The sequence below is a fragment of the Lemur catta genome, chromosome 11 (genome assembly GCF_020740605.2).
Source record: "Lemur catta isolate mLemCat1 chromosome 11, mLemCat1.pri, whole genome shotgun sequence".
Lineage (NCBI taxonomy): Eukaryota > Metazoa > Chordata > Mammalia > Primates > Lemuridae > Lemur > Lemur catta.
In genome coordinates this window covers 65993418-66008221 of record NC_059138.1, presented here as the reverse complement: position 1 = coordinate 66008221, position 14804 = coordinate 65993418, and the positions used below count along the sequence as shown (strand labels likewise).

Below are 14804 nucleotides of genomic sequence, written 5' to 3'. Positions count from 1 at the left end.
AGGAGCAGTGGGTCACACCTGTAATCCTAGCACTCTGGGAGGCAGGGAGGATTGCTTGAGCTTAGGAGTTCGAGACCAGCCTGAGCAAAAAGGAGATCCCGTCTCTACTAAAAATAGAAAAAATTAGCTGGGCATAGTAATGTGGGCCTATAGTCCCAGCTACTCGGGAGGCTGAGGCAAGAGGATCACTTGAGCCCAGGAGTTTGAGGTTGCTATGAGCTAAGCTGACGCCAGGGCATTTTAGCCCAGGCAACAGAGCAAGACTCTGCCTCAAAAAAAAAAAAAAAATTTCCTCTCCATTTTTATAATATTTCTCTCTCTGAACCCTACTCCTAATCTTACAGGATATAGAGCAAAAAGTACCTACAAATGGAAGCCCAGCCATCATGTTTCCAAATTTCTAAAAAGTACAAATCAACCTATTGGTTGACAAATAAAATATGTTCTACCCTTTCTACCTTGAAAACTTATACCTTCATGGTGACCTAGAAGGCCAAGTTTAAATTTAGAACTCTCAGACTCTTCAGGTTTCCAGGCCAGAAATTCTTAGCAAAAGAAGAATTGGTGCCTAGATTTTGGGCCCTGGCTCCTTCCTTCTCCAAATTTCCCTTGAGCCAGGTATGATCTCACTCTCCTCTGAGTATCCAAATTATTTTGTTTCTGTATATCCTAAGGAAACTTACGGCATTCTGTCTTGCATTTTTATCAGGATCTGTGTATTTTGTTTCCCTATCCTTCTATTAGATCAGAGGTTCTCTGTCTTCAATGCTAACAGCATGTAAGAACCTCCTGATGAGCTTTTTCAAAAAGACCCCTGGGCTCCGCCCAGAACCAAGTACAAGGTGGGACATGGGAACAGGTGTGGGTAGTGTTTCAAGCTCTGCTGTTGATGCTGATGTGCAGCAGGGTTGATAATAATTGTATAAGATTACAAATTCCTTGGGGGACAAGGTCTACACTTTGTTTTTGTACTCAATATATTCTTTTGAACTGAATTTAAACTGATACATGCTGTGCCCCCCACAGAACACCTTTTGGTCCACAGGCTGCACATAACCCCTATAGGTACTGAAATGATTTATAAGCACTGAAGCATGATGGTGGCTTGTGCTCTAGAATTATGCAAAAGAAGACACACAAAGAATCCAATAGAAAAAAGTTGCCTGTCTTAGCTTCATCTCAGCACTTACTCTGTATGGGAATCTTGCGGACAACGTAATAAACTTATTAAAGGCATGGTCAGTAGGTTATTCCTAATACCTAACACAGTGTCTGGCACACAGTGGGCATGAAATAAAAGTCTGGCGAATGAGTGAGTGAGCGAATGAATGAATGAAATGTACAGCAAATGTGTGAATAGAAATTACAAGCCAGTATGACTTCTGAAATTATTTCAGGTGCTTGATAGCTGACACCCGCAAAGATATTCACGTTAGTATCCCTAGAACCTGCAAATACTACCTCATATGGCAAAAAAAAAAAAAAACAACAGACTTTACAGATGTGATTAAAGATCTTCAAATGGGGAGATTATCCCAGATTATGCAGGTGGGCCTTAAATGCAATCACATATACTCATATAAAATGAAAGCAGAGCGAGATTTGACACACACAGAAGAGGAGAAGGCAATGTGACCCCAGAGGCAAAGACTGGAGTGATAACAGTCACATACCAAGGAATGCCCGGCATCCACCAGAAGCTAGAAGAGGCAAGGAACAGATTCTCTCCCCTAGAGTCTCTGGGGGGAGCAAGGCCCTACTGATACCTTAATGTCCGCCCAGTGAAATTGATTTTGGACTTTTGACTTCCGGGACTGTGAGAGAATAAATTTCTGTTGTTTTAAGCCACCAAGTTTGTGGTCATTTGTTACAGCAGCCGCAGGAAACTAATACAAGATGGAAAACTGATATCCAGAGAGGTAAAGCCCCAAAGTTAGTTAGGACAGAGTTGGGTTTCTAACAGAAATTTTCTGGCTCCTTCTGGTACTCTTATTCTTTCCAATTTACTCTGCTGCCTGCTACATGTTATAGAACCCTGAGTTCTGGGACTAATTGATCTAAAGGTGGATACCAAATACAAACTCAGAATGGCCACAGGATGGAAACCATAAAAAATGATGACTCTCTCATATTTACCACTTTTATCAATGACATATCTTATTTGACCAAAAGATAAAAAAAAAATCATTTGACAAAAATGACAAGACAAAGTTGCTAGTACAAGGTCCAGAAAGATGCTCAAGCCAAATATTTTCACCAATATGTAATCAATATACAGAAGTAAATGTCCATAGGGTAAGTGGGGGGCAAGCAGGTGCTCACAAGAAGTGCTGGCATGAAAAATGGTATAAAAATACACCAAAAGGTGAAGCAAGGCAACTAAGTCACTCACTATTATGGGTGGGATAAAGTAGAGAGCTGGATATAATTTTTAAAAAGGAAAAAATGGTATAATTTTATTTGTTCAAAAGTAAGCAAACCATGAGACAGAGACAAAACTGGAAACTGACAGAATTGGGAAATGATGGCTTTGGGCATCAATCACATCAGTGTAAAGAGACCTAAAGACATCAGATTTTACAGTGACATTCACAAAAGGATAGTTACAGGTCACAGTTGAGGGAAAAAAAGCACAAATGTATGTATGATTAATTCTAAATGAACATGTGATACTTTACTATCTCTTTTATAATTATAAATTTTATATACCAATATAACAAATTCATGACATATTTTCCAAATGAGGAAAGTAGGACAAAGGGAGATTTAGTGAATAACAGATAGATGACAGGTGTTTCCAGAGCTTGTGTGTAAGTCCTTAAGCTTTTACTAATAACTTCAAATATGCATTTGTATAATTTCTCATTAATAGATATGACAACAGAATATTCAAAGCAAAAATATTTGGGTTTATTTAGACCCAATGAGCATGAGCATGAATACTTTTTCCTTAGGGGATTGGGGAGAAGAGAACGGTAAGGAATATAAGAGAAGAAAAAGCAAAAAAATCAAAACCTCTTTACCCTATATAATGGTCAAGAACATATAACCCCAACAGGATGTAAACATTTCCTTAATGATCCTCCAGTTATAACAAGCAAAATAAACAGTCCAACTTTAACATGTCCCTCCTCCCTTAGGGCCTCAGTTTTACCTTGTAGTTTAAGAATTAGTGACTCATTTGGACTGGGGCAAGTCCCTGTGGATTCAGGGAGTTTGTGATCGACTAATGGGTTATGGTGTTATTGTCAGTAGATGTTATCCCACAGGAGCCTGGACCATTGCATCATTCAGGTAAAGACATACTTGTTATGTGTGTGGCAAACAAAAGCCTACCCAAAGAGGTTCCCCAGAGAGCTCTGAGTGAAAGACATGCAGTGCTTGCCTGTTCCACATCTGTTCTTTCCATGGTTTTTAGAAAAAACTTCCTGGGCAGACATGAAAGCAACCTCATTTGACTAGATATATTCCAAAGTAAGAGATCTCGTTCTGCATCAAATGCCATACAAGAACACTGTCAAATAATACAGCGAAAAACGCATCTTTAATGGAGACACACAGAAAGTTAAAAATCCTAATTTAATCTTCATGAAGATTTCAACTATTATTTTTAAAGTGTTTTTAAGTTCATCATTTTAAACAAGAGGAACTGAAAACATATCTAGAATGAAAAGTCATAAATTTTAAACCAGCTGTTTTCCTTTTTACCTATTTTACAGAAGGTCCTCAGAAACCTAGTCTGTTAAAAAGTTACTGTTAATTACACAGTATGAAAAAATGCATTCATTTTTAAAAGCATAAAGAATGTTGAACCAATGACTTCTACTAACTTAATTTCCTGCTTGACCACAATTCAAAATCCTTTTACTCTGGCCGGGCGCGGTGGCTCACGCCTGTAATCCTAGCACTCTGGGAGGCCGAGGCGGGTGGATCGCTCGAGGTCAGGAGTTCAAGACCAGCCTGAGTGAGACCCCGTCTCTACTAAAAATAGAAAGAAATTATCTGGCCAACTAAAAATATATATAGCAAAAAAAATTAGCCGGGCATGGTGGCACATGCCTGTAGTCCCAGCTACTCGGGAGGCTGAGGCAGTAGGATCGCTTAAGCCCAGGAGTGTGAGGTTGCTGTGAGCTAGGCTGACGCCACGGCACTCACTCTAGCCTGGGCAACAAAGTGAGACTCTGTCTCAAAAAAAAAAAATTTAAAAAAACAAAAAAAAAAACAAAATCCTTTTACTCTTTCCACTTTTCTTAACTACAGTGTATAGTTAACTACTGGTTATGGGGAGGAAGGTGGTTTATAAGCGTTGGAACAGGGAGAAGTTCAAGTTACTAAAAGGAAAAACGGTGGTGGGCCTCATCTACCACTGTGCTAGGTAAGCAGATCCAAACTTTGACTTCTCCACATTTAGGGAACTCAGTATGAAACCACAAGTCTTGCAAACAATGACTACCCTACTGCAATATTATTGTTCAAGGAATATACAATTCACCTCAAAGAGAGGATAAAAAGCATTGCAGTGGGCAGTAATGCTTTTTGCCTAAAAAATAAGCAAAAAGAGATGCCTTTAAATAGAGGCAAAAGAATATCTCTAAGCTGTCATTCAGAAGACGTGAGAAAAACAGTCAACAAATGAGTAAATAAGAAACAAAGAAAAGAGATATGATTCACAAAAAGAGACGAAACAGCTTGGTTTTGCTCAGATATTTCCAACTGTCTCCCTCCTCCCCAATTCCACACCTCCAGCACCAATGCAATCAACCTTCTCACAAAATGTCCTTTGTTCTTCACTTATTTGGTTCCTTTTATGTGCTAGGCAGTGTATTACTTGACTAAGAGAGCAACCATAAATAAAATACCCAACTGCTTCACTTTATACCAAAAAAAAAAGCAACTTAGAAAGATGTCTTTTGCCCTCAAAAATCTCAGTCTATTGGAGAAGACAATCCCCAGCACCCGGAGATAAGTCCCATATTTGAGAAAGGTAACAAATGTCAGTGTCATCCAGGAAAGCTTCACAGAAGAATGGAGGAAGAACTGGGTCTTGAAGGGTAAATCAACAGGATACTCTCAGCAGGGAAAAAGGTGCCTTCAAAGGCAGGCAGACTGGAAAGCTGGACCTGGGGAAGGCATGCAGCTCCACGTGGTGAACAAAACAGGGTTCATTGAGGAGAATTAGGAAGACAAGCCTGGAAAGGGACTGAGGTTCTTGTGTACCTTAGAGAAGATAGAGAGCCACTGACATTTCTTAAACAGGGCAGTGACTAGATCAGATTTAGGCTGAAGGAAGATTAATCTCACAGTAGAAAACAGACTTGTTACCAGGAAGCTCAGACACACAAAAATTAAGTGTATATATTAAGAATATTTACCCAATTTCTTTTCATTTCCCTTCTTCCCCATGTATTTTATTTTTCAAAAGTTACTTATATAGACCCTAAATCCGTTTTGGAATTAGGCAGAATAAAAGAAAAAGAAACAAAGAAAACTAAGAAAGGTAAGAAGGCAGATGGGCAGGCAGATTATCAGTTCTCCCAACAGAAGGGAAAATGAACCCAACTTTGACATACTTTATTGAAATTTGAAGATTCAATAGCACGTATTACCTAACACAAGTTATGGTACATATTATTTTTCCTCTTTCTATAATTGACTTCCTGAATTTTTCTGCTAATTTCTAGATCCTTTCATTGATGTACCATGACCCTTTAATACGTTTTATGATTTATTGTTTCTTTCACTTTAAACATAAAGCCAAAGTGAGATACATTCAATTCTTCTTCAATAAAAAAGGAAACACAGTAATATAGGCACAAGGATACAGATACATTCAAAAATAACAAGAAAATTACTCAAACAGAATTTTCGTAGCTATATACTTTTATTTTCTAAAAGTAGTTTTAAAAAAATCTCTAATCATAATACTTTTTTTTTTTTTGAGACAGGGTCTTGCTCTGTCACCCTGGGTAGTGTGCAGTGGCGTCATCATACCTCACTGCAGCCTCAAACTCCTGGGCTCAAGCAATCCTCCTGCCCCAGTCTCCTGAGTAGCTGGGACTACAGGTGCACGCCACCACACCCAGCTAATTTTTTCTATTTTTGGTAGAGGTGAGGTCTCACTGTTGGTCACACTGGTCTTACACTTCTGAGCTCAAGCAATCCTCCAGCCTCAGCCTCCCAGAGTACTAGGATTTACATTCGGGAGCCACCATAAATACAACATATAATGAGAGATGATAGGACTTTTGAAGAACTATCTCATAATCACCAGGTTAATAATTTATTCCAATAGGTAGTACACCCTGAATGATAATAACATACCCCAAAATGTCCATGTCCATGAACACACTGAGCAAACATTTGGAATCCCAGTGACAAAACAAACAAGTAACTACAATGACTTGCAATATTTTTTTCTTATCAGATATTTTTTAAAAGAGGGGTTCAAGATAAAATTCTGACTTTTCTCATTTGTACAGCAGTGTTGGATCTCCATAATCACTGGAAATCTCAACATCAGAAAAATACAGGTAAGGTAATCAAGTAGCCGTTCCATTAACATTTGACCCGGATGGTGTCATTAGCTTTTATTAAGCATGTTTACATTTCTAGAGAGTCCAAAATTAATTATGAAAAGCAAATGTGAGGACAAATAAATGTGCCAAATAAATTTATACTGAACATTTTGGGGAAAGGTTTATGTCTCACTATTAAAGCACTGTCCCTCAGGAAGTGGAGAATAAATAAAATATTTTCTTTGGTTTATGTTTCAAACTTAAATATCAGATTGAGAATTTTAGACTTAGGAATAGCAAAAGAATGAATCACTTAACTGTGAAGTTAAAGTGGAAAAAAAAGCTAAAACAATATTTAATAAATTTAACTTGCAGTACTCCCCCTATTAATACCATACCCTGTGGTCAAATTCTGTTACAACAAACTTCAAGGGACTAAATTTATTTTATTATCTTGGAATATTTTTCTTGAATATTACTTGAAATAGATAATTGGCCAGGAGCCTGAAAATATTTTAGTTATATAGAGCTTCTTGTAATGGGATTTGACCTGTATTTCATTAAAAAGCCAACTAATCATACTCATTTGGGGAAGCCATAACCTATTTGATTTGTCCTATGACTCTATTTCATTTAACATTCATTTTTTATGGTAACACATTGTGAACGAACTGAAGGAAAAATACCCACTTGGACATTATGATATTTGTTTGTAGCTTTGCCCTGGTTTTAGTTTCCTGCTTAATGACTAAATAGCACCACAGTGGGTAATGCACTGGAGGAAAAGTGGTGAATCATTAAAGAGTTCGTAAATTTTAAAAACAGGGGCAGGCCTTCTGGGTCCCATATGCTTCTAGAAAACCCAATGTTGTGCTGTATTAATTGAACTGTGAAGCTTTTATTAGTCCTCTTTAAAAATGCTTGCAGTGAAGCTTTTATTAATGCTTACCCTCAAATTGTTTATACTACGTAGCATTTCCATAACAATTTATAGTTCAAAGAACTTTTTGATCATTAGTTAAACCTACTCTACATTTCTATAAGGGAATTCAGCTGTTTAGCAAAACAGAAGCATGAAGGGAAATCTCTTAACTAATTTTTGCCCAAGATTTGCCTATGAGAAAATGAATAGAATATGAGATCCTGCTATACACCTTTAGCTTATATAAATAGCCTGACCCTCTCACTCCATATGGGTAGAACAGTTGTTATAAGTGTTCCCACAATGGTGAAGAAAAGGGAAATGAACTACCTTTATACAATGCACTTTGAAAACCAATGCTGTAGGACTTTGCCACACAACTCTGGCCACGCTTACCTAAAACTTCATGGCTCTTCCAAACTTACCTAGAAGCCCACAAGGCCACAGAATTGTACAATTCTAGGGGCATCATGCACATTGTATTCTATGCTTGGAAAATTCCTCTGGATGCATTTTCATCAAAATTATATTATAAAAATTAGATTCATCAAATTTAAAAGTCATACTGAAATCATTTTAGGGTTGATGCAGCCCAATTTATTTACTCTTAACAAATGTCCAGGCTCAAATCATGTTTTCTATAATCTTGGGATCATACTAAAAATCTGCTTTGGTTTAAAACAGGTGAAAAAGAAATGCACTTCATAAGAACCTCTTTGGTCCAGCCACCTCTCCATAAAAACAGGATGGTCTAGATAGCAGAGGATGTAAACCACTAGAATTTTCCCCACAAATTATTATCTGCCTCTAAGTTCCAAACAGTGTTAGCTTTTTATGTATTTATCATCAGAGAACAAAATAACTGAATTATCTTATTTTGCCTCACAGGAGAGATACTTACTTGACGTAGGACTTAATGATGTATTTTCTGTTTTTACAGAGTCTCAAAATGAAACACTAGTGCTGTTGGGCAGACTACAAGCATTTCCACACTTTGCCAAGCCATAGTGAAGAGTACTCTGCATTATGTTATCTACCACCCACTCCTCTACAGTCTACAGCATAAGACTTTTTGAGGGAGGAGTCTGAAAATCTGTATTTTTAACAGCCCCAGGTGATTTTTATTCTCTGATATTATTTGGAAAACACTAGACTGGATGAGCCCTAAAGTCTTTCCTTCTGAGATTTGGCAATTCTGATAAAAATTAAATTACTAGAAATAGCATTCATACTGCTATACGGAAAAAATGAATTTCTGGTCTGTATTAAAATATTTAAGACAGTGAATGGGCCCAAACTGTTAACATTTCCATCATAAGGGTAGGAGTCATGTTTTAGTATTCTTTGTGTCTCTACTGCGTAACACACTGCCTGGTACAAGATAGAAGCTTAAGTTTTGAATGAATGAATATCTCAACTGCAGCAGCTAGCAGCCAATCTTATCCAAACAGATTATCCAATCTTCACCCATTCAGGCTCCTCAGTGCTCCAAAGCAATACCCAATGCTCTAACTTTGAACATTACTGGGGCAGCAAGATTAAATAAAAACTAGTGAATCCTATATACAAAAATCAGCACTTATTGTCTGACTGAATACATGATTAAGACACTAGCATTTTGTACTTGATATCAACTGTATTTGAATATGGATGTAGAACTTTTCTGAAAATGGTGGTAATGCATGGGAAAAATAATAATTCACACTATCCCAGAACCAAATTTGAAGACAAACATAAATACTCAGTCTGAAACATGGACTATTAAAGAATTTCTGTAACTACTGGAGTGAGTCTATTTTTCTTTCTGGTGCACAATAACTCCTTAGAGCCATTTGTGATACAAAAGCAAAATAAATGGATGGTGATTGCATAAGACCAATTTAATTCTCTTTTAGATTGTGGGGGAAAAGAAAGGACATAAGAAAAACACTTTCTAAGTCAAACAAGTTATTTCTCACCAATACAATACATATGGCACCATAAGACATAGGCTAGTAACAGCAGAAGAATATTTTTATGTTTGTGGCAAGAACACCTTCCTTTGTATCTGCAAAGTCATTTCAGGTCTCTGATCATAGTCTGTTACTTGCAATAAATAGAAGGGACTCCCACCCACCTGGCGCCTATACCATGACTTTCCTAAACTTTAGATTTCATTCACAAACATTTTCTAAACAGAGCTGATTGAAACCTCTACTTAACATTGTTCTCAACGGAGCAAAATGATTTTAAGAAAAAAACACACAAGAAAATTTTAGTGACTTTAAAGTCAGATGAGCTTCACTCAATGGTTGTCTCATTTATACCCCACTTTTTCCATTCTCCTAACTGAACAATTATCATGACTGGCAAGAATTTCCTCATCAAAATAGCAGCCTCAAAGATCTTCATATTATAAAATCAATATTCTTGGGGGTTAGGATATGCCAACTTCTGCTGCCAAGCAGTACTAGAAAAAATATTTGACCATGGTGGTTCTAAATTAAGTGCCTCTTTTAAACTATGCAATTTTGAAACTGTGAATTTAGACACAAATAAATATATGTATAATATTTAAAATGTAATATATACATATAAAATGTAAATATGATTTCAAGTTCATCCCAATAGAAAGGATAATACTATATCACAATTGCAATGAGCAACGTAGCTCATAGAACAGGGCTGTCTGTAGGGAATGGAGGGGGAGGTGCTGAGAAACAGGTACAGGAGGTTAGACCTGTGGTTACCAAAGTATGGTCCCCAGGCAGCAATAGCATCGCCTGGGGGAACCTGTAAAAATCACAATTCTTGGGCCTCACTCCAGACCTACTAAATCAAAACTATGAGTATGTGGCTTGTTTTAACAAACTCTCCAAGTGATGTCAATGCTTGCTAAAGTTTAAGAACTACTAGGCTATGGAGACTCAGAGATAACAGACATAGGTAACTTTCATCTGCTTAACCAGATGACACGATGCCAATTATAAACCATGGTTGTAACTAAAGACTCTGGGATTTCTTTACTATATCATTTAGAATTAACAGTCACAGCTATACTTTCCAATAATTCCCAGTTCCAAATTCAGCATACAAGTTGGCAGCCTACTGGGGATGTGGAGAAAAGTTACTTAGACAGTGAATTCCTGAGCAGCTAATCTGGGTGTGGCAATTCAAGGACTGAAAATCTTGACAAAAGTTTTCCCCTTGTGATCCCTGAATATAGCACTATATAACTTCAACTTAGAGAGTTGAATATCTCAAAGATACCAATATGCTGAAGAATATATAGAAATAAAGGTTCCCATAATGATCCAAGCAGAAAATTCTTTTAAAATTTGTCTGTTATTAGCATGTGGTATCTGACCCCACTCCATCATTCCCAAAACGTGGATTGTGTTTGTTCCAAAAGTGACACCCTGTTCCTGGAGGAATGGGTGTTGGTTGTGCTGATCACAGCAGTACATGATCCACACATATCTCTCAGGACTCGGAGGAAGCAGGTGCTGAGATTATAATTAAATATGTATATAGGAAACAGGAGTGGCAGCAAAGAAGGGTGGGGAGGAAAAATGTCCTTCCGGTGTATCAAAGAGATGGAGGCGGAGTCACAAGCTGACTTCCAAAGCCCCACGGCATAATTTAGAAGCATACAGACACCTTTTAGGTCAGAAAGACTAAGGGTCTGTATTAGATTCCTATGTAATACTTAATATTCATAACTTCATAAAATTCAATCTGAATGTTACATTAGAAACAGAAGAATTAAAGCCTGGTGCTCAGACTACAATGCAAATGAAATTAGTTGCCCAGGAAGCAAAATAGGTTAAGGATTACAGAATTAGCTACAGAATGCAAAATTCAAAATTTATTATAATATTAATCGATTTTCGTCAGGAAAAAAGTTCCTTCATTACTTAAATTGCTTGGTTTGAAGCACCACAAAGCACTATCTTTCACATAAAGTCTAATAATGGCTTAAGAAACAACCAGACTGACCGGGCTGCACTGGTGAGCTCATCATGGGAACCAGAGGGACTGAGAGACTAGGATGAGGATTCACGGCCTTCGTTCGTTCAGCTGGCGATGGTGGTCCCAGAGGGTCTGGCAGAGGAGAAACCTAGAACATAAGAAATATGCAATGTGTGACATACAAGCTATGTCAAGTCACACCAGAAAAGAAACAGAGAATTGGCCTCGAGTCTTAGCTCAGCTACAACTTGACACCGAGGGTCTTTGAGGCTGTTACATCAACTTCCCATGTCTCTAAGTCTTCATCTATAAGAAAGCAAACTTAGCAGTCTTGCTTATAGCACAGGAATATCGTGAACACCGAAATAAAATAATAGGTGTAGAAGGAATCTGTGAGAAAGCAATTCACGTAATTACAGTTAGTTTACTATTTATTATTCACTACAATTTGCTATTTTCATTATTATAGAAATTAAAAATCTTTTTTTGGATTTTGGATATAAGTATCTCACTACCACAGCGTTTTAAACTATCATTGTCAAAGACTTCCTTCTACTGATGGGACCTCCTGGCAGAAAAAAAAAAAAGTGTTTAATGCACTATAAAAAGGAACAAATAGGCCATAAACTGTAAGAGTGACAGAAAACTCCCATTACAATTGCTATTTCTTCTTGAAGTCTTTTGCAATCTTGTTCCAGCCGAAAACAATAACAGCCACTGTCTTTCTAGGAGTTGGACTAACCGGATAGACTTCTTGAAAGGAATTTAAGGGACTTTCTGGCTTTCATTTGAATGTACTCCCACTTCTAGACACTTAGAGGAAAAACAATTGGAAGAACCTTTTCCTAACAATTTACTGGAACGTCAAACTTAAAAATAAAAGAAGAAGCTTTTAAAGTTACACTTAATGAGTATAACTTTACCAAAATAGTATATCACAACTGCACTATTTTTATAGACAGATGCTGTAACTCTCAGAATTATACATCCCTTTATCTTGAGAATCCAACATATTTATTGTGACTTGCTTCCCCATCAGTATTTTGAAAGTGTCATTACTATTTTTGCCCAAATGTATAAAGCTGGATATAAATACATATTTTCTTTGAAGAACTTTATAATATCACCAAGAATACCTATAATATTTCAAATGGTCTCTAAATAGAAATGTGCTATTTAGTTATTAAAGTAGCTAAGTAGAGGCATCAGGTCTAGCAGGCTATTTCTCATTACATCTTTAGTGCTCAGTAAGTATTAAGATTTAGCAGCAATAAAAATGTACATTTTTACAAATCTTCTTTAAAACTTATTTTATTAGCATTATCAAAACAATCTTAATTTCCAAGTCAATGAGAAAGTAACATCTCTACAAAATGAAGATGAAAAACAAAGAGCAAAAACTATTTAATTTTTATATCAGAAAATGGACATTCTGACATTGACTTTAAATAAAAAATTGTCAGCATCATATTTATTATAATAACATCATTTGCATAGTTCTTTATAGTTACAAAGTGCTTTTAAGCATATCATCATATTTGATATTATTTTCACAAGAACCATGCTAATAGCTAACTTGGAACTCTCTCATCCCACCCTATCCCACCTGATGGGTAAGAAAATAGAGATGTCATGTGCTTCATAATTAAAAATAAATAAAGTAACATAAAAATTAAATTTACTGGAATTTGAACTTATAGACTATCTTAGATTAATAAATGTGAGCTCCAAGATTTTTGTCATTTTTATTTTTTATGTTCTAGTTTGAAGCATTTCATAAATGCTCTTGATACATTCTTGATTCTCAGTGACACAGTTTGATTTTGAATTAAGAATAACAAACAGCAAGGGACAAGAAACATTTAGAGAACGTAAGTGCAGCAGCTCTGAAAGATGCCTTCCATCAAGAGCAAGTTAGTGTGTGTTTTTAAAAATACTGTTTTTAAGGTCACTTTGTACATATACTGATACTTGTATATGTACAAATACAACTCAAATTTAATCAACAATCTCCAACAGTTCAACAGTGGTAATTCCTGCCACTTATTTCCACAAACAACACATATAAAGACTGTCTATAACATGCTGATTTGTGGCTAGATATATAATTATTGGGTTTTGACTACCTAGCTCAAAACTTGAGTTACAAAGTGAATCTAGGATGGATATATAAATTTGATTTCCAAGTATCATTTTTTTGAAATTTAAACAATTCTCTTTGCCATTCAACACTCTTAAGAACTGTCTAATCATGACATATACTTTTAACAATATGAAAGCATTGTTATCTAAACACTGTTATAAAGAAAATAGGCATTTCTATGTTATATGTACTAGTTTCCATTTACTGCATTTCCATTTCCAATAAGCCACATTAAACCAAAGTTACCATGACAACTACAGCTGCACAACTGGAATATGGTCATTTAAAGAGTTCTAAAATGTTTCAGGGGTATTGATCTGCTATATGTACATGCTCATTATGTGTATGGATGTATCATAGGCTATACATGCTTCCCTCTATTCATGGCCACAAAATCAGCAGATTAGTGGCCTGATCTACAGTTCTAAGGGACAAAATCCATACAGAATTTTACATAAACTAATACCATTTTTAGCTGCTTGGAAAAGAAAGGGGGGTTAGTATTCAACATTTGTCAATGGGAATGGGCCATTTTTTTCTCAAATCTTCCCACACTTCTTTATTCAAAAGGTTAAAGAGAAATAGACTGTTTAGAATGAGGAAGTTTTTCCCCTCATATATTAGTCATTCTTACGATAAGCCTGAATTAGAAATAATAGGAAACTGGCCTTCAAGAGGGTAGATAACCCAAAAACAAAAAAACCAGAAAAATAATGCTGATTGTTTGTAAGTACCAATCATTAAAGCATATAATAGAAATATATCTGCTTTCAATTAACAGTTTCAATTAATTTGAACATGAGTTTGCCCATGTTGTAAAGAAATATATATAGGTGCACATTTAAAGAGACAAACACAAGTGCAACAAAAGCAAACCTGCTGCAATGAATCCTTCATCTCTTGAGATAGAGGAATGGTTATTTTGGTTCTTAACTATGTTCTCTGAACTACTTCGATCCTTAATAAAAGACTAAGGATCTTTGCTTCAAAAAGATCATCTTTGACTACAAGTTGATCAGCTTCCTGCAAGTAAGTTATTGCTATAATACCCTGGGATATAGCACAGGGCAACAACCCAAGGCAGTAACATCTTGCAGTGTCTTAGCTTGCCCACACAGCCAGTGAGAGAGAAGGCACAAAAACATTGCATTGTCCCAGCCCATTACTGTCACTAACCTCATCTGCAATGGTCTTTCCATAGGTCCTTTAACCATGGCCTGTTCAATAGCAATAACATCACAAATCAGCAGAGCTTTATGGGTCACAAAGAGTT

At 36.4% G+C, this 14804-nt stretch overlaps 1 protein-coding gene across 1 annotated transcript in view; it reads right to left on the bottom strand.

Moving 5' to 3' along the window:
• Positions 1 to 14804, bottom strand: part of HDAC9 (histone deacetylase 9) — a 555319-nt gene that overhangs the window by 477160 nt on the left and 63355 nt on the right. The window contains exon 2 of the mRNA XM_045565228.1: positions 11416 to 11536. Within this exon, the coding sequence (XP_045421184.1) occupies positions 11416 to 11440 (25 nt within the window). The 5' untranslated portion in view covers positions 11441 to 11536. The remainder of the gene's footprint in view (positions 1 to 11415; positions 11537 to 14804) is intronic.